This window comes from Vicia villosa, linkage group LG6 (assembly GCF_029867415.1).
Source record: "Vicia villosa cultivar HV-30 ecotype Madison, WI linkage group LG6, Vvil1.0, whole genome shotgun sequence".
Lineage (NCBI taxonomy): Eukaryota > Viridiplantae > Streptophyta > Magnoliopsida > Fabales > Fabaceae > Vicia > Vicia villosa.
The window spans coordinates 142833373-142853255 of NC_081185.1; the positions used below are offsets into that span (position 1 = coordinate 142833373).

Here is a 19883-nt window from a genome sequence, read left to right on the forward strand (position 1 = left end):
AGTTTTGAAATAAGTGAAAAAATTTGGGGTGGTAAGTATATTTTTGGTAGTGGCAATTTAAATTCTCGGTCTTGAGCTCAAATTGTTTCCATCTTTTCTTTGGCGTCAAAAACATCTTCAGTGAATGATGGTGGAAGCGCTCTTCTTAACTCGCCTCTTCACTCACCACCAAAAAGCCATAAAAATAAGCTCTTCTTTACCAACTCAAAAGTTCATCCTTCTTGAGCATGAATATGATAGAATATATGTCCAACTTTCAAACTGAAGGAGGACACCAGCTGAGCCTCTATATCACACGACACTTTAATTCTACCCATTCAAACGATAAATTTAGAGACTGAGTATCCACCACCACTAAAGAGCCTAAATAATTGTCATAAACTTTAAAGTTTTGGTCATTCCAAACATACACAAGCACTCAAAAATCAAAGTTTTAAAAAGGGCCGCGACAAAATTTGCAAGTACCGATACCGTTATCACCACTTTTCATGTTAAAGAACAAATTATGGTTAATTTACACCTCAACGGCGGCGATCAGTGTTATGACACCTGTATCGATCAAAAACGTGAAAGTTTTTACGCGACCGCGACCCGACCGTATTTCAAAAACCCAGCCAAATATTATAAGTCAAATTCTCTTACCCCTAGAACCAAACTCCAACAACTATAAATAGATCTCTAAGAATTAATTCCACCAACCCTTCTTACACTCAATGACCTCAACAAGGCTAAAGATAAAAAGGGTATAATGAAACAAAAAATTTGCATAAGAAATTTTAGGTAACCGATCACTCTCCACAGCTGACTTCTCCTTGAGACCCTTAAGATAGGGGGAGACAAGCTTCAAAGACCCACCATATTTGATTTCCTCAGCTGAATGTCCGAACTTGAAGATATTCACTTAGCAAAAAGATCCTCTACATCTCTAACACCCTTATTACTCAAAAAACCAAAATATTCTCCCTCTTATCTCTTTTAGCCAGAATAAATGCATCCCACACCACACCAAACTGACAGAATTTTTTTTTTCAAATTTTTCTTCATAACTTCAAGCAGTATGAACAAGGCAATAATTTATAAACCACTGTTTTGTCACATATCCTCGGGTCCAGCATTCTTCACAATTGTTATCACCATATCCATATGACGAGTTCAATCTTCTCCAATTATTAAAATAAATAAATAAATAAATATATTTCAAACAAAGATGGCTTAAAGAAATTAAAAAAAGTTAATGATAACAAAATTCACTTGATAATGAGATCTCCTCTGAACTTTTTTGTTTTTTTGAGCAACTAGCATACTGTCCCTTCAAGATTTAATAACATAACATGTTCAATAATTAATTTTTTTTCACTTAAAAATATATACATTAAGGGAATTAAAAGACCATACAACAAACAACCAGAATATAAAGTTAAGTAGCTTACTGAATCACAAAGTATTACAAACAATGGCCACGTGATACCAAATGGGTTGAAAATAAATAAATTAAACAGTGGTCCAATGGGCAACCAGTCTTTTCACCTCACTACACAAATAGTGAACGGATAGAGCGATGGAACTTAACCTGTGCTCTTGGTGATGCTCGTTCCATCAATAACAAGTCTTGTGAAATTTTGAACAACATAGCTGCCTTTAATTTATAACCACTAAAATTTAAAGTAAGAGTCTTTAACAATGTAGAATTTGCAAGTATAAACTGTATCAAACTCATTACATGCGGAGAGCTAGCTCCAACGTAGATAATCACCGTCTGAAGTTTAAGGCAGCAACAACTACAACATTCTAACTCTTCTGAAAGGTCTGAAACTTGTGAGGTATCACCCATGTTGTAACTCTAGTATAAAAATTAAAGAGTCAAAATACAACAATAAGAAACAAGCTAAGTAGCATAGGTATTCATGTTCACCTGTATAGCGAGTTCAATCAACCTAGGAGCACTTTTGAGAACGCTAACAAAATACAAAAGTTCTCCTTTTTCTTTCAAACTCATGTCACCCAATTTAAGATACTCTAAAGAGCTTAATGAGCTTGTTAGCAACGTGGGAGGAATGATATCTGCTAATGGGATCTATGCAAACAAACAACAAATCTACGAGATTATCTATACAACGATTAGAAGTAGCAATAACACAACTTCTCTTATAAATAAATACAATAAAATAGTAAGATAATGAAAGAATAATGAAAATACTACAACTAGTAATGTTTTCTAACCTTTTCCCAACGGACCAGCGAAAGCCTCTTAAGTTTTGGCAAATTTTTGATTGAACCAGATAAGTTGTTATGATTAGCATTAAGTGTAAAATCGATCAGATTCTTTGTATTCTTGAAAGAAATTGTTTTCATATCTTCCCTTAATTCTAGTAATAAGACTTTGAGAGTAGGAGAAGAAATATCAAGATATTCAAAACCGTCACAGTAGTCAATGCGGAGCTTTTCAAGAAATGGACTACCAGACATAAGCCTCTCAACTGCACCAGACTCGAATGTAACCATATCTAATTGAAGTTCAAGCAATCTTTTAAAGCCGCAGAAATTAGGTGGAACTGATAGGTTAAATCCACAAAAACTAAAGTAAGTCAGTTCCTTACAAGAGAGGACAGTATATGGCATTTCAACCGGAACTGTGTCGTCGCAGTTCACAAGATCAAGATATTTAACGTCCTTCTTTGCCAAAATCGGAATCCACATATTGAGGCATTCCACCGTGATCTTGAAACAGGAGTTATATGGTATGAAAAGAGAAAACTTGTGTATTGGCCCGTTGTGAAGCATAAGAACATCCGTGATGATTTTACAAACTACAGGGTAGCGGTCATCAACATGCCAAAACCTTTCAAAAAAGTTTGGGTCAAAAAAAAGATGTGGGGCTGAAGTCCACGTATACCTCCACTTTTTAGACAAAATACTAGTTCTAACTTGTTCTCGGATTTTCAAGTTTGCTAGGATGGCATCAATGACATTACATGGTAAGTCACTGATTCTATCATTTTGATTGGCCTTCTTGTTGGGCATAGTCATGACAGAACTACAAATTCAAAAAGAAGGGTAAAATATTATGAACAAAATAGTACAACTCAAGTATATGTATGCATCCTTATTCAAACGTGGAATGGGATCTTGGTTTTCTAATTCAGAATGTACATTTTCAAATCTGAATCCTGTTTTTCTTCAAATATTTGTTTATTTTATTTTTTTGAACCACTAGGATCATCTAATAGAGAAGTATATTATATGTTAACTTTCAAATTCAAAAGAGTGAAGTGCCCTAATAAATCATGTTTAATAATAAGATGAAAACCTAAAGAATGAATGATGATAAAATAAGTAAAAGAAAGAGAAACGATTCTGATGAATTCTTACCGTTGAGAGAGTGAGACGGCGGTGGCTTGAGGGAATCGCCGATATGTTCACACAAAGGTCGGTATGGGAGAATAAATAAAAGCGATTTTCTGAATCGGAGTTGAAGAGACAAGCTATGAATCCAAGTGTGGATTTTTTGTGAAGAGAGAGAGAGAGAGAGCAATTGGTTTTGGCGCTTCACGAGAAGAAAACGTTGCAAACGACAGCGTTTCATGAAAATACAATTAGAAGGAAATTAGTGGACTTGTTTTTTTTACTAAATTAACTATAGTATCTACTTAATATAAATCCAAGGTTGTCATGATGACAACTTTGGTAACAACCCTAAAGCTAATGATGACGTGTCCTTATAATATAACACTAATGATGATGTGTCAATTTCTTAGAATTTTTAATATTAATTAAAATTATCATTATTTATAACCATTCCTAGAATTATATTTTACATTATATTTAATTAATTAATTAATTAATTCTTACCATCAAAATATTTAACTATTGGTATATAATATTTTTGAATAAATCGTTAAATTATTTTTTAATTTTATAATATTAGAACTCAATAATTAAATACATGACTCCTTTACATTTTAATATGTAACATTTTTATATTCTATTTATTTTAAAATATTTATTTTTATATAACTATTGGTATATAATATTTTTAAATAAATAGTTAAATTATTTTTTAATTTTATAGTATTAGAACTCAATAATTAAATACACGACTCCTTTAAATTTAATATGTAACACTTTTATATTCAATTTATTTTAAAATATTTATTTTTTATATTATGAGAGATTTACATGCCTTTCAAGCGAAAATAAGTGGTATAAGAATAGTTTTTTTAAAATGTCTAATATCACTTTTAATAAATTCTCAAATATGTTTATATTATATTATATTAAACATTTTTATTCACTTATTAAGTTTATCATATTTAACATGATTATTAATATATATATATATATATATATATATATATATATATATATATATATATATATATATATATATATATATATATATATATATATATATATTATAAACTATTAAATTATTGTTAATTTTTTTTATATAAAAACATAAACTCCATATAAAGTGTCAATACAAATATATTTTATATTTATTTAACTAACTATTTATCAATGATAATAAATAAAATATATCCGCGCATCGCGCGGATAGACGTCTAGTTCTTCACAATTGTTATCACTAGTAAGGCTGTATTTGGAAACAGGACCGGTGGAACCAGACTAATGGACCGAACAAAATGTTTTTCAATTCGGAAAATGAATAATTTTTTTTATAGAGTCTCTTTAGCCCAGTCCTGAAAAGCCCGCTACCCATTAGGGCTAGCCCATATGGACATTGGATAGCCCATTAGGGCCGCATAATTATAAATTTTAAAAAATATATTAATATTTATATTATCTTACTTCAAAATAGCATATTGATTTATCTCACTTCACTAAATTTTATCTCTATTTTATTCAATTTTTCTCTTTTAAATATTATACATTAATATAACCAACATTTTTCATCGCATTATATTATTTTTTCTCTTATAATAAATATTCAAGTATTATTTTATACAATTTAAATATATATTGTATTTAAAAACACATTATAGTATTTATAAGAGATAATATAGTACTTAAAATGTATTATGTTTAAAATAGCATAATTTAAAATTATATTTATAATAAATATTATGGAATTTTTATTTTTATTTTTTTTAAATAAAAAATACTCATTTAGGGCCGGGTAACCCGAAGCCCATCTAGAGCCGGACTTGAGTAGTAAATCTCGAGCCTATATTACACCGGGCTTGCTTTTTTACCCAGCCTTTAAAACCCATGGCCCGCTAGGGTCGGCCCGTTTAGGGCCGGATAGCCCATATTGATAGCTCTAGTCAATGGGATAGCCTATCTCCCCAATAAAAAGTTGAAAAATACTTTTCAGCCCCCTTCTTGAGCAACTAGCATACTGTCCCTTCAAGATTTAACAACGTAACATGTTCAATAATTAACTTTTTTCACTTGAAAAATATATAAATTAACCAAAATAAAAGACTATTCAAGAAAATATAACTAGTCCCCTAATTAAAAGGTTTCACGATTTATCATCCAAAAATCTAAACTCAGACAACAAACAACCAGAATAGAAAGCTAAGTAGCCTACTGAATGAATCACAGAGTATTACAAACAATGCCCACATGATACCAAATGGATTGAAAATACATAAATTAAACAGTGGTCCAATGTGCAACCAGTCTTTTCGTCTCATCACATAAATAGTTAAAATGCAGAATGATTGAACTCAACCTGTGCTCTTGGCGATACTCGTTCCATCAATAACAACTCTTGTGAAATTTTTAACAACATAGGTGCATCTAATTCCTTATAACAATAATTGAAAGTAAGAGTCTCTAGCAAAGGAGAATTTAAAAGTATGAACTGGGTCAAACTCATTGCATGGTGAGGGCTACCTCCAAGGTAGATATCTACTATCTGAAGTCCAAGCCAGCAATGTTCTTCTAACTCTAGTCTAAGCCACCAACATTCTTGTAACTCTTCGAAATAGTCTGACACTTGTGAGGTATCATCATTGTTGCCACTCTAAAGTATAAAATTAAAGAGTCAAAACTCAAAATACAACAATAAGAAACAAGCTAAGTAGCATAGGTTTTCATGTTCACCTGGTATATAGCAAATTCAGTCAACCTAGGAGCACTTTTGAGAACACTAACAACATACAAAAGTTCTCCTTTTTCATTCAAACTCATGTCATGCAATTGCAGATACTCTAAAGAGTTGAATGAGCTTGCTAGCAGCGTGAGAGGAATGATATCTGCATATGGATACTTTGCATACAAACAGAAAATCTATGAGATTATCTGTACAACGCTTGGAAATAGCAATAACACACGGTTTTCATTATAAATATTGGATTCAACCACCAATCAAAATTCAACATTACTTCTCATATAAAAATATCCAATAAAATAGTAAGAAACAGTCTTAAAAATATCAACCCTTAAGGCCAAGCTAGATAGATATGGCAATAAAAACAATAAAATGTAAAAAAATATATATATTTTAACAAGTCCATATGGCAACTAACTGTCACGCTCTTCCCCATTTCAGATTGAATTTACCAAGCAATCACATGGGCCAGAATCTTATTATCCAACTGAACAGTAATTAAAATAATAGAATCAGTGATGTTTTCTAACCTTCTCCTTCTTGCCATACATACTTTTTCGCACAGAAAGCCTCTTGATTTTTGGCAAACTTTTGATCAAACCATATACCCTGATACCATTAACATCAAGTGTAAAATCGACCAAATTCGTTGCTTTCTCGAGAGAAATTGACTTCATATCATCCCTTAATACTATCTCTAAGACTTTGAGAGTAGGAGAAGAAATATCAAGATACTCATAACCATCACATGATTCAATTATGAGCTTCTCAAGAAACGGACAACCAGACACAAGAGTCTCAAGTGCACCGGGCTCGAATATAAGCATATCTAAGTGAAGTTCAAGCAATTTTTTAAAGCCGCAGAAATCAGGTGGAATTGACATGTTAAATCCGCCAAATTTTAAGTAAGTCAATTCCTTACAAGAGAAGATAATAAATGGGATTTCATCCGGAACTGAGTTGAAGTTCACAAAATCAAGATATTTAACGCCCTTACTTGACAAAATCGGAATCCAAATATTGAGGTATTCCACTTCCATATCGAAATAGGCGGAGTCATATGGTAAGTAAAGAGTAAACTTGTGTATCGGCCCGCTGTGGAGCATAAGAACATCGGTGATGATTTTAGAAATGACAGGGTTAGGGTCATCAAGATGCATGAAAGTATTAAAAAAGTCTTGGTCAAAATGAAGTTGTGGGGCTGAAGTCCACATATACCTCCAGTTTTTAGATAAAATACTAGTCCTAACTTGGTCTTTGATTTCCAAGTTTGCTAGGATGGCATCAATGACATTACCTGGTAAGTAACTTATTTGATCATTTTCATTGGCCTTCTTGTTGAGCAGAGTCATGACAGACCTACAAATTAAAAATTAAAAATTAAAAAGGAATCAAATCGCTTTTGATTTCAAAAGACTTGGAATCATATCATACTAGAAAGATCTGAGAGTAATTTTCAAAATGAATGGATCTGAAAGCAAGCATGTAATCTAAGCGTGAAAAGTGGAGTGCCCTAATAAATCATCACAGTTATGAATCATCTTTATAAAACGGTGAAAACAAGAATGGAGGATGATGATTACAAGTATAAGATAAAGTATCGATTTTTGATGAATTCTTACCGTTAAGCGAGACTGCGATGGCTTGTGGGAGTCGCTGAAATGTTCACAGAGGTTGCAGACCTACGGTGAGAGAGTGAGTGTGTGGTATATGGTGGGGTACATCCATTTCTTCCTATATCATCAAACCAAACATATTTCAAGATCTAGTGTCCATGTCATCTTTGTATAGATGGCAATTTCTCCTATAATTTATATATATATTTTTTAACAATCCGGTACCCTTGAGTTTAGTTGGGTACTAGTACCCTCAACCAATCAAATAGTAAAATTCAATGCCACATCACTTTTGTATTTTATTTTATTTTAAAATAAATTAAAATTAAAATTCATTTTGTACTAAAGTACTGGTACCCAACTTAAACTCATAGGTACCAAAGAATTTATCTTATTTTTAATGGAATGGAGAGGAATACATAATTATTTGGCTTAAATGCAGTTTTGACCCCCCTATTTTCATTATTTTGAACTTTTGAACCCCTTTTACAAAACTCAGCCTTTTAGTCCCCAAACTTACTTACTTTTGGCAATTTTTGAGGCCCCACCAGAATTGCATATGTGGAGTGTTTTAGTGATGACATGGAAGGGTGACCAAGCTGCCACGTAATAAATAAGTCAACCACAAGTTATTTTTATTTATATTATTCCACTTTAATAAATGATTAAATTTGTTAAATTTCTCTTGTTTTTTTTGAACCCTAAATTGAACAGAGTTCGCCTTCTTCCCTTCTTCTTCTTCCTCCCTTCTTCTTCAGTTAGGGTTCAAATCGCAGCTTCTTCTTCAGTTAGGGTTCAAATCGCAGCTTCTTCTTGTTCGACCATGTCCCGTTGTTCTGTAGCAAGTAATCGCAGCAAATCTTCCTTCGTCCATGGAGAATGCAGATGTGGTCTGGATGCACCCTTGATGTCTTCATGGATAGATGCTAACCCAGGACGCCGTTTTTATGGGTGTGGAATGTACAAGGTTAGTTTATACCAAACTCCATCAGCTTTTCCCTTGTTTCTTCTAAACATTGTAAAATCATGTCGTATACTCTCATTTGTAGATCCAAGGGTCCAAACGATGCAACCATTTTGTTTGGTATGATGAAGAGATGGGAGCAAGAGCAAATGATATGATTTCTACACTAAATCAGAGACTGATAAGTGCAAAGGTGACTATTGAAGAAGGGAATAAAGTAGAAGATGAGATGAATAAGCAGATTAAGGATTTGAAAATGAAGATAAAGAATTTGAAAATTTTGATTGTTATTATTCTTGTGTGCAGTGTTGGTAGCATTAGTATTAGGTTGTTGTAATTTGTATGGGGAAGACTATTGTAGTATTAGGTTCTTGTGTTAGATGTTATATGTTATTTCAATACCAAATTGGTGGTCAATACAATCTGTAATGCAAATTGAATGTTATATGTTATCTGTTGTATCAATATCAATGTTTTCTATTTATCAATGTTATCTGGCCATACCAAATCACAGGTCCTTGTATTTGTAGCTCACGATTGGCATAACAAACACCTAATTGACATAATTGCAACAAATAATTTGACATATAAGGACCTGTAATTTGACATAAGTTTGACAGGAATATTTACATAATTGGAGCTGTAATTTTGAACACATAAGTTTGAACAAAATCTGACATAAGTTTGAACAAAATCTGTCCTCAATGTTCAAATTTTGGACCTGTAACTTTGAACAAAATCTGTACATAATTGGACCTGTAATTTTGAACACATATTTGAACAGATATTTGACAGGAATATGTACATATTTGGACCTGTAAATTTGAACAAAATCTGTACATAATTGGAAGATATACAAATACCATATTTTCAACAAAATCTGTACAAATACCAGATAACATCTGTACATAATTGACAGGATATACAAATACCATAGTTAACCATAATAGCATTGAACATAACAGCTTTGAACAAAATCTGTCAATAACATTGAATAAAATATGTCAATAACATTGAACAAAATATGTCAATAACTTCATGACAGAATTGCAACTTATCCAAATTTGCAGAATACTACAAGTACACCATAATTCATGACAGAACTAGGTTATCCAAATACTAGGTTACACCATAATACTAATTATCCAAAATACAACTTATCCAAAATACTAATTATCCAAAATACAAGTTATGCAAAATACTAATTATCCAAAATACAAGTTATCCAGAATTCTAGGCACTACTGCTGAGATGGTTATGTAGCCATTGGTGCTTGGGATGAGTTTCCAATATCCTCTTCATTTGGCTTTGTTTTCTTCTTCTGTCCACCAGCAATCTTCTTCTTGTTTCCCCCTTTTGGGATGGCTCTATCAGCAGTTGTCTTGCCTTTGCAGCTTCTCTTGTTATGACCCATTCCTCCACATTTATGACAAGTTACTGTTGCAAGTTTCCTAGGCAGTACATGCTTTAGTCTTGGTTCATCATTATCTTTGTTCCTCATTTTCTTGGGACAACCTATGGCCCTTCTCATAATTGGTGGATTCATGGTGGACTGGTTATCCAAAGGCCGCAATTGTGGACCATTAGTGGGGTAAATAATGTGTGAGTAGATGTTCTTGAAAGTGTCCTTCTTGTAACAGTCAAACACATATAGATTAACACATAGATTAAGATACACATTTACTAACTTAAATACATGTGATAGAATGGTTTACCTGTAATATTCAGATACATAGTCTTCAGGTTTTTTCTTGTTTTGCCAAATACATGTGATAGAATGGCTACAAGGGATGCCAGTTAAATCCCACTTCCTACATGCACAAGTCTCTTGCTTGAGGTTCACAACATATGTGTCAACTCCATTAGTGACACCATATATGGCCATGTCATCATCACCATGCCATGTGGGAGTCCAATGTGCTGCATTCCTCTTGTTTTTTTCTAGCACCATTTGTATTCTAGGACATATATCCCCACTGTAGGTATTCATTAGATCTTTCATCTTAGCTATCCTCTTAGTAAGGTAATGCTTAATCCCTTCTAATAGAGTGATAATTGGCTTATCCCTATATTCTAGAATAGCCCTATTAAAAGCTTCACACATGTTGTTTACTTGGAGGTCACATTTGGAATAGGTATTGAAGTGAGCCCGACTCCAATAAGTTGCAGGGACATCCACCATCTCCTTCCAGGCAGTTTCTTTCATGCCTTTCATCTTTAACATTGCCCTTTCCCATGATGGTACAGTTGTAGCTCTTGCTGCACTCCACATAACCTCTTTGAATTCAAGACCAGGATTCTTCTTCTTCCAATTCCCATATAGATGCTTCACACATATGCGTTGCTCAACATGAGCACTCACACTTTGAATTGCTGGTATTAATCCCTGCCATATAATGAAAACAAGTTTGAATGATAAGTAATCTCAACATATACATGTACACATCAAGATTCAAAAAATGATAAATAATTACAAGTTTGAATGTACCTTTTGTTGGTCTGAGATAAAAGCATAGGCTCTTTGGTTTATAGCTTCCAAGTCTTCCAATAGAAGTTTGATGAACCAATCCCAAGAATCTCTTGTCTCAGCCTCCACCACAGCATATGCAATGGGCATAATCTTATTATTTCCATCTCTCCCAACTGCTGCCATCAACTGGCCTCCAAAATCACCTTTCAAAAAACAAGCATCCAACCCTATTAATGGCCTGCAGAATTTTGCAAAGCCATACTTGCAAGCCTCTAGACCTACATAGATTCTTTCAAAGACAGGGCCTTCATTTGAGTCTGCACACCTAATCACAACAGTACTGTTAGGGTTAGATTTCAACAATTCTTGGGCATACCTTCTCAAATGTTGAAATTGTTCCATACCAGCCCCTTGCAACATATCCATGGCCCTCCTTTTAGCCCTATAAGCCTGATCATGTGATAACTTTACTCCCCATCTATCAAGAGCTTGGTCAATCAATCCTGCTGGCTTCATGTCAGGGTTGTGCCTCAGAATGTGGCCAAACTTCTTAGCCAACCAGTTAGTCTTTGCTTGTCTATTATAAGGAGTTCTAGCACAATTATGTTCATCTATTAAACTCACCACTTGCCAATACTGATTCCCCACCCTCTTACTAACTCTCATGTGAAAATTGCATCCTTCCATACATTTAATCACCATTCTCTTTGCCTCATTCTTCTTTATGACAACATTTTTGTTGTTCTCCATACCATAATCTTTGACAACATCCTTCACCATTTCTTTGTTACTAAAGACCATACAAAGCTCAAACTTTGATGACTCACCACTTTTATAAGAAGGAAACTTCTCATGTTCTTCATCATTACCACTACCATCAGGTGTATGCAGCACATCAGAATCATCATCCTCATCACTTTTTTTAGCCTTATCATGATCCTCATCACATTGCATCACTGATGTCCAATCCAAATCCTCAGTTTGTTCCACATAATCATCACTGCATTCTAAGTCCTCATCAGATAAACTACCTATCTCAGTATCAGCCACATAGTCTTCATCTTCTTCATCATCTTCCATTCCAACATCAACATGTTCAGTCTCAACATGTTCAGTATCCACATCTCCTCTGTCAGCTTCATTCACATCCATTTCATTGTCACTTGCATATGCATTCTTAGTCATATCATCATCCTTTACAACTTCAACATCACTATCAACCTCATCCTCAGCATAATTTGGGCCACCATCCTCATCATAATGATTTACTATGTCTTCATCACCTAACACTTCTACTGTATGCTCAACATAAACATCCACCAAGTCAAATCCTTTTAAGTCCTCAATTAACTTAAGAACATCACCATCACAGTTAAGGGGTCTCAGACCACGACCAAAACTATACTTAGGGTTCCAATACCACATGCATTTGATATTCCTATATCCCTCTTTTCTGATCAATTTTTCAAACTGCATATATGACATGTAATCTGTATCCCACAGCCAATCCATCTCAGACACTAATCCATTAACATACCATTTAGCAGGATGATCTACTAACTCTCCCATATGATGAATTCTAAGCTTAATGGTTTGACTCTGAACTGGTCTGAAGGACAATGCTAACAATCAGTCTAAGTCTATAACAAACAGACAATAGCAGAAGATTAAATTAGGGGAAAATAAATGGGAATCGTGACTAACCTCGAACAAAATCTGACATCTTCTTTGTTCTTCGATGAAAGAGGAATGGGTGGAATGTCGCCACTGTGGTTACCGGTCCCTGCGTGATCGCTTTGTGTCATCTCTGCCACTGCCTTATGTTTTGAAGGATACGAGCGTTTGAGCGTTCAGAGCGTTTGAAGGATATGTGTGAAGTAGGGTTCGAGAGGTAGGAGATGAAGTGGGTGGGTTTTCAGATAGATGAATTTGGGGTTGGTTCAACAATTTAGGGTTTTGTTTTTTAACTTACGTTTTCAGCAAATTATTTGAAATAATGAATTTTCAGAAAAATAATTTTCAATTAAAAATAATAACATAAATGATCTATATTACGTGGCAGCTTGGTCACCCTTCCATGTCATCACTAAAACACTCCACATATGCAATTCTGGTGGGGGCCTCAAAAATTGCCAAAAGTAAGTAAGTTTGGGGACTAAAAGGCTGAGTTTTGTAAAAGGGGGTTCAAAAGTTCAAAATAATGAAAATAGGGGGGGGGGGGGTGTCAAAACTGCATTTAAGCCATGTTATTTTATGTTATTAAAAAATTATTTCATAATTATTAAAAAAATTATTTTTAAATGTAAAGAAAATTTACTATCAGTAAATATTTATTTTATTTTAATTAACAATTATCTTTATTTTAGATACAAAATTCTTATTTATAAATGTTAAAATTTCTATTTTTTTCACGGGCTAATATCAATAAAATATCTATTTTATTATAATTAACAATTATTTTTATTTGAGACAAAAAAAATTTATTTTTAAATGTTAAAATTTGTATTTCTCTCACATGCCACTATCAGTAAAATGCATATTTTATTTTTATTAACAAATGTCTTTATTTGAGAAACAAAATTATTATTTTTAAATGTCAAAATTGAATTTATATTATTTTATTATTCATTTTATAATTAAATAATTCATTTCAAATATATATATAAGATTTATATTGTATTAAATAAGATTTCATCATTTATTAAAAACTCACATGGTTAATGAATTCAAGAGAAAGATTTAATCAAATGTTACTTCAAACATTAATTGAAGGAAAAAAAGTTAATGATGTACAACTCTAATATGATGAAGATGAAATTTTTGATGATCTGAATTGTGACACTCATAATGTTGACTGTGTTAGTTGTATCAAATGTAATAAAATAGTTGAATAGACATTGTTTATGAGTTTATGTTTTAAGCCATGTTTTGATGTTGTTGTTTAAGAGTTTAGGTTTATGTAAATAGTTGTTAATTAAGTTGTAACAAATATTGATTATCAATGAAAATATGTTTGTTATCAAATTAATGCTGTCAAATTTTATTTTATCAAATAAAGGTTAAAAGTGTGTTTGGATGAATCATTTTAATAACGTAAGGTAATGTTTTGAGAAAATTTAAAATATTTTGCATAAAATTTATTGTTTGGATACAAAAATGAAGAATTATTAAAATGATGAAAATTTATAGAATATTTTATCTAAGTTAAATTTAATCATTTTAAAATGACACCAAAAATCAAAGAATTTAAAATTTCTCTCATACTCCATAGAATGTACTTGTTACTATTATTTCTTAAATTGGTCCTCATATTTTCCAAAATTATAAAATTAACCCCAAAAAATTGCAAATTGATCGTTAATAATTTTTAAAATTTACAATTTGGTCCTTCAAATTTTTAAAATAGCAAATTGGTCGTTACTTTTCAATTTTTTAATTTGGTCCAAAAAATTTAAATTTTATAAAAAATAACCCCAAAAATATAACAATGAATTATCTTAATACTCCATTCAAACAAAATAATTTAAAAATGAATGAATTTCAATTGAATCATTTAAATTGCTTTGAATTTTAAATTTCTTTAAAATTTCCAATTACCCCATTCAAACACACTCTAAAAGAGGCTTTATATAATTTGAAACAAGTCCCTAAAGTTTGATATGATCGTTTGAGTAAGTTTATGTTTGAAAATAATTGTTAAAGAAGAAAGATTGATAAAACTCTTTTTATTAAGAAATTTTAGCATGACGTTAGCGGTGCATGCTGTAGTTTGGGTACGTTTAGATCATTTTGAGGTCCCCCTTTCAGACTTCTCCTGAGAGTATTGGCCACAGACAGCTAGATGATATTCTGGAGGATTTTGAGAGTCGTATGGTACCATAGGAGTATTGGAGTCAGGAAGCCACATCTGAGTGACATTATGCTGAGGGTTACATGACTGGGTTCTATTCTGTTTCACACCTATACATGACACCAGACGCTTTTGGAAGTCCACCTAAGTCTGCTCACGAGGAGATCATGGAGAATGAGCAGGCCAGGGATGATCATGTCGTTGTTGTGTTGCCGATTTGCCAGAATATTATGTGGATGCTAGAAGAGGACATCAAGTTTAGGCTGTTTGAGAGAGGTGGCGATGAAGCGGTTGACATAGCACATTGCATTCTTACCGTGGCACAGAATGTCTCGGGTTACCGTAGACAGAGGAGGAGCCGGGGTGTTAGGATTAGACATACTCAGTAGATTATGAATTTGATTGTATTTTGTATATTTTTCTATATTTTGAGAATAATTTTTGCACTATGATTGTCTTTCTGATTAATTAAATCATTAATCTATTATATGATATTCGTGTTTATTAATCTTTGAAACAAATAATGACAATGTTAATCAAATTAAAATTATTTTGGATTGAAAAAAACTACAAATTTACTACTTCATAACCAGTAAAATATATAACATTAACTAAGTTCTGACATTAAATATATGAAATATAATAATAAATCTTTACACTCCATTAACCGGTTTTATTTGTTATATTTAAATGTGAGAACTTGGTTAATGTTATCTTTTGTATTAGTTAATAAATTATAAATAAAATATATGGTTAATATCATACATTTTTGTGGTTAATGCAATGGTAAAATTGGTTAATGATACAACTTTTTATATTTGTGTTATAAAATAAAAAATATATAATTTTTTATTTTAAAAAAATCGGGAAAAAAACACTGTTCACCATGCATGATTAGAGTTGTCAAAATGGGCTCGGTCCATTGGGCCGGTCCACGAGCCCTATATTTTATCGTGAGTTGGGCCGCGAAAAACCTTTAAAAAACACAACCCTATCTTTTTGGGCCAGCTTACCGGGCTTATGTTTTTGATGGGCCTGGTCGGGCCGGCCAAGCGGGCTTCAGGCTGACCCATTAAAAATACAATTTTAAAATAATTTTAGTTAATTTTGGAGAAAAAATATTGAGCTAAGGTATAATTGCATAAGAGTATTTCAATTGAAAAAGAAAAGTTAAAGAGGATGAAGATATCCTTCAAGATGATATGGTTAAAAAAATAGTTGCGAGATAAAGAGAAATTTTGATAAGTATTAGAGATGATATTCAGTTTCTCTCTACTTTTACATAGATATCTTCGTGGGAATTGTATATATGGATGTTGATTTGATGAGTATTTTAAATATCACCTAACTAAGTTTATTATTACTCTCTATTTATGTTATGTAGCTTTTATCTATTACATCTTTTTATAAATTTAAAACTATAATATCGAAATAAAGGACTGACTGGCCCATCGGGCTAGCCCACCGGGCCACATGGCCTATTAATAACTAGGTCGGACTCATTTTTGACAGCTCATGAAGTAATCGGGCCGACCCACTTCAGTCCTTTTATATGTTTTGGTCCCCCGGACCGAAGCAGACTGGATCGGGCCAGCCTATTTGACAATTCTATGCATGATGTCAAATTTAGGTGTACAAGTTGGTTTCAAGATAGCATATTTGATAAAATTAATAAACTTGGATTTTTCGGGAAAAAAAAACTATCACAAAATGAAAGTATATTATATAAAAGGATTTTTCAACTTTTGTGAAAAAATAGAAATTATTTAAAGAGACTAATATATCAAAGAAAACATTAAAAGACTTTAACACATAGTTCATGATTAAAAACATAATTCATTACAAACTCAAATGTTTTCTATTTTTCATCAACCTTAGAAAGCTAAATTTTGAACCCTATTCATATAGTATCCATTAACCTCGCACTCTGTTTAGATTATATGAACTTATATCTTCATTAGCATTTCTTTCTTTTATGCAGTATATCATACATCTAACAATTTTGTCATATTTTCTAAATTCTTCATCTTTTATACCACATATTTCAATAAGATTATAAAGTGATGTTACAGCTATGATCTTTTGTTGTTTGATTAGTGAAAATGATCATATGACACTTGTTGTGTTTTTAAGTATGATGACTGTATGAGTTATGATGCTTTAGATTTTCCATTGAATGAATATCACAAACTAATTTTAAGTTTTATCCAAAGGATTTAAACTTGTCGGAAAACTATGTAGAGACACTAAGATTCAAGGAGACAAGAATGTAACAATTTAGCTTCATTTAATTGTAATTGCATATTTCATTACTTTAATAATACCATTACTAATGTACTGAATCATTGATCACCATAAAAATATTTCTTAATCTTACAAGGCCAATAGACCATAAACCCATCTGATGAATGTAACAAAGAAGTAGAAGGCCATAGTTCTTACTATATGATAGAATATCTCATATATATAACACCTAGATAACAAACATATATCCTCAGCTACTTTGACAAAACTGAGACTTTAGCAGCTTCATAGGACTTTCTTGCAATCCAAGGAATTTACCATGCACTGGGACTAGCTACCTTGGCCACATAACTATAATGTCCTCTCCTTCCTCCTCCCCCTCCTCCTCTTCCTCCATTTCTTCTCCCTCGATTCATCTGATATTCATTATTATCATTGTGATATGCAGGGTTCTTAGACCATGACATACTATTCTCTCTCCTTCTGTTATTTCCTTCCCATGTTCTCCAATTTGTATTCCCACCATTACTTGTTTGATACTTGTTATCCAAGTCACCACCATATTGCTCCTTTGGAATCCACCTTTGAGAATTATTCTGTTCCCAAGAGTTGGTTTCATTATTTTCATGATTGTTTGATCCCCATCCATCAGCAGCATAGCTTGGTTCGGGAGGCTTCGTTACTTCCTCCTCGGCACCCCATCCCCATCCACAGGCTGGATTTGGTTCAGGAGGCTTTGTCACTTCTTCGTCGTCCCCCCATCCAGTAGGTTCTATTCCCCATCCAGGACCGGATAATGACTGATTTAATAGAAGAGAACTTCCTAAAATCACAGTCTCCTGGCTCTTTTCTATCATGTTCCGACTGGCCTCTACTTCTCTATCCAAATCCAGATAGAGTTCAGGATCGACACTCGCATCCCAATCTACATCATCGATGTACATGTCCGGATCAGGCAATGGAATGTTGCAGGGAAATCCGTTGATCGCAGCCCAAAACCTGTTTTTTGCATTGTCAAATGTCTCTTTGACAGCAGAGTCTTCCCAGTTTACCACACTGGAATGCATATACATATACCTCTTGCATTCTATTATCTTTTTCCATGGAACTGAGCCAACCGAAGCACAAAATTTCTTTTCCCATGAAGGAACCGTTGGAAACCTATTATCTGTAAACCAAAAGAATTAAATAGAATCAAATGATAATTCAAGTTGCATTGCATGACACTAATATGTACTTCTAACTTAACGCAGAAAAAGAGCGAAAAACATGCAAAACTCGTGCAGAAGAATAAATATGCATTTATTGAATGGACAAATCTAGACAGTGTTACTACAAAACCAGAAACAAACATAATCTGTCCATAGCGGAAAGTACAAAAGATCAACCGCTAAGCTTTCCTATTCAACAATTGACTGACTTATGGATACTTTAAACATGCCTCCAAAAGATCTAATTAGTAGATTCACATACAACTTCAGTTTTAAACACGATACGTCGAGTTTGCATAAAGAAGAATATAGTTAAATAAACACGAAATTGAGTTATCTTTGGAATGGGTTGCTCTATTTTAATTCAATGATGTTACATATCATCCGAGCGATCCGAGCCTAACCAATAGATACCTACTTGCCAAAATCAATATATTCTCAGATCATATATAACCAAATCAAAACAGTTAAATAGATTTGATTTCTAAGTATTCAATTTGAAATAGTACAACAACCATAACCAGCATGAATTCAAAGCAGAACACAGACAAATGATTACAAAACACAATCTGCAGAAGATCCAATACAAACAGAAACGTAGTTATCTATCATCACTGTCCATTTCAATAATTGAACAACGTAGGGACCCCAACCAAACAACCAACCTGATGAAAGTGAAAAACACCAACAACCTAGCTACCTACCAACCTACCAACCAAATAAATGACAACATTCCATATCCTTCGAGACACTTCCTTCAATTATTGAAACTTTTACTCTAATTATCTTTACACGAAAATTGAACCTAAACTAAACCCTCCATCATCATAGTCACACACACAAACAGGTAAAGTACAAAATACAAGCTCTAAGTCTCATCTCACAAAAGGGTTTTCTGTTTTCATAATACCAAAATTTCTGATTCAAAACCAGCAAATGAAAAAAAAAAATCCCAAATTTAAAACCCAAAAAAAAACCCAATTGAAAGTAATCCATGCAAAAACTGAAGAAAGAAAGGGAAAAGAAAAAGACACTTACCCAAAGGTGGTTTTCCATTATAAGATGAGGATCTCCAGTGACCCACTTGATGATTACTGATCTCTTGGTTTTTTCTCCAATTAGCCATTTCAATAAGCAACAGAGAGAAAGACCCAAAAGAGAAAAAATGGAAAAGATTTATCGATTGCAGGGAAGAAACACAATTGAAGAAAAAATTAACGAACTTTAAGAAATTTAGGAGAAAATGATTAAAGAATTGGAGAAAGAAGACGATGATTGTGACTATGATTTTGACACAGACAGAAGAAGTTTTACGAGGTTTCTTGTTTCTTGTTGCTTCCACAAGACATATCCTTTGGGTTTGTACTTGATTGCGTATTTATAGCAACACGTTTGCTCTTTTGTTTCATTCACATTTACTTTTCGAGGCTAAATTAGGAAATTGCTTTT

General features: G+C 32.8%; 5 protein-coding genes across 5 annotated transcripts; 1 reads left to right on the forward strand and 4 right to left on the reverse strand.

The window, feature by feature from the left end:
* Window positions 1-1412: 1412 nt before the first annotated feature.
* Window positions 1413-3581, reverse strand: LOC131610301 (F-box/FBD/LRR-repeat protein At1g13570-like). Its single transcript, XM_058882205.1, has 4 exons — window positions 3370-3581; window positions 2221-3034; window positions 1913-2074; window positions 1413-1840 (listed from the first exon to the last, which is right to left on the reverse strand). The coding sequence occupies exons 2-4, from the start codon at window positions 3025-3027 to the stop codon at window positions 1532-1534; spliced, it is 1278 nt and encodes a 425-aa protein (XP_058738188.1). The 5' UTR covers window positions 3028-3034; window positions 3370-3581; the 3' UTR covers window positions 1413-1531.
* Window positions 3582-5474: 1893 nt separating this feature from the next.
* Window positions 5475-7847, reverse strand: LOC131612612 (F-box/FBD/LRR-repeat protein At1g13570-like). Its single transcript, XM_058884378.1, has 4 exons — window positions 7702-7847; window positions 6610-7438; window positions 6073-6237; window positions 5475-5992 (listed from the first exon to the last, which is right to left on the reverse strand). The coding sequence occupies exons 2-4, from the start codon at window positions 7429-7431 to the stop codon at window positions 5672-5674; spliced, it is 1308 nt and encodes a 435-aa protein (XP_058740361.1). The 5' UTR covers window positions 7432-7438; window positions 7702-7847; the 3' UTR covers window positions 5475-5671.
* Window positions 7848-8518: 671 nt separating this feature from the next.
* On the forward strand, window positions 8519-8996 carry LOC131614865 (uncharacterized). Its single transcript, XM_058886404.1, has 2 exons — window positions 8519-8662; window positions 8745-8996. The coding sequence occupies exons 1-2, from the start codon at window positions 8519-8521 to the stop codon at window positions 8994-8996; spliced, it is 396 nt and encodes a 131-aa protein (XP_058742387.1).
* A 364-nt stretch (window positions 8997-9360) lies between these two features.
* LOC131614867 (uncharacterized) lies at window positions 9361-12934 on the reverse strand. Its single transcript, XM_058886405.1, has 6 exons — window positions 12834-12934; window positions 11148-12738; window positions 10392-11045; window positions 9924-10289; window positions 9552-9637; window positions 9361-9415 (listed from the first exon to the last, which is right to left on the reverse strand). The coding sequence occupies exons 1-6, from the start codon at window positions 12932-12934 to the stop codon at window positions 9361-9363; spliced, it is 2853 nt and encodes a 950-aa protein (XP_058742388.1).
* Window positions 12935-17249: 4315 nt separating this feature from the next.
* Window positions 17250-19779, reverse strand: LOC131612613 (uncharacterized). Its single transcript, XM_058884379.1, has 2 exons — window positions 19473-19779; window positions 17250-18391 (listed from the first exon to the last, which is right to left on the reverse strand). The coding sequence occupies exons 1-2, from the start codon at window positions 19558-19560 to the stop codon at window positions 17538-17540; spliced, it is 942 nt and encodes a 313-aa protein (XP_058740362.1). The 5' UTR covers window positions 19561-19779; the 3' UTR covers window positions 17250-17537.
* Window positions 19780-19883: the final 104 nt, after the last annotated feature.

Excerpts from the sequence above, each read along its gene's own strand:
- LOC131612613 (XM_058884379.1), bottom strand. The coding sequence starts at position 19,560 with ATGGCTAATTGGAGAAAAAACCAAGAGATCAGTAATCATCAAGTGGGT. Across the intron at positions 18,392-19,472 it reads TAATGGAAAACCACCTTTGG|ATAATAGGTTTCCAACGGTT; the intron begins GTAAGTGTCTTT and ends TTTGGTTTACAG.
- LOC131614867 (XM_058886405.1), bottom strand. The coding sequence starts at position 12,934 with ATGACACAAAGCGATCACGCAGGGACCGGTAACCACAGTGGCGACATT. Across the intron at positions 11,046-11,147 it reads TTATCTCAGACCAACAAAAG|GGATTAATACCAGCAATTCA; the intron begins GTACATTCAAAC and ends ATTATATGGCAG. Across the intron at positions 9,638-9,923 it reads ACTCATCCCAAGCACCAATG|ATTTTGTTCAAAGCTGTTAT; the intron begins GCTACATAACCA and ends TGTTATTGACAG.
- LOC131614865 (XM_058886404.1), top strand. The coding sequence starts at position 8,519 with ATGTCCCGTTGTTCTGTAGCAAGTAATCGCAGCAAATCTTCCTTCGTC. Across the intron at positions 8,663-8,744 it reads ATGGGTGTGGAATGTACAAG|ATCCAAGGGTCCAAACGATG; the intron begins GTTAGTTTATAC and ends TCTCATTTGTAG.
- LOC131612612 (XM_058884378.1), bottom strand. The coding sequence starts at position 7,431 with ATGACTCTGCTCAACAAGAAGGCCAATGAAAATGATCAAATAAGTTAC. Across the intron at positions 6,238-6,609 it reads TGTATGGCAAGAAGGAGAAG|TATCCATATGCAGATATCAT; the intron begins GTTAGAAAACAT and ends TTGTATGCAAAG. Across the intron at positions 5,993-6,072 it reads CTGAATTTGCTATATACCAG|AGTGGCAACAATGATGATAC; the intron begins GTGAACATGAAA and ends TTTATACTTTAG.
- LOC131610301 (XM_058882205.1), bottom strand. The coding sequence starts at position 3,027 with ATGACTATGCCCAACAAGAAGGCCAATCAAAATGATAGAATCAGTGAC. Across the intron at positions 2,075-2,220 it reads CGCTGGTCCGTTGGGAAAAG|ATCCCATTAGCAGATATCAT; the intron begins GTTAGAAAACAT and ends TTGTTTGCATAG. Across the intron at positions 1,841-1,912 it reads TGATTGAACTCGCTATACAG|AGTTACAACATGGGTGATAC; the intron begins GTGAACATGAAT and ends TTTTTATACTAG.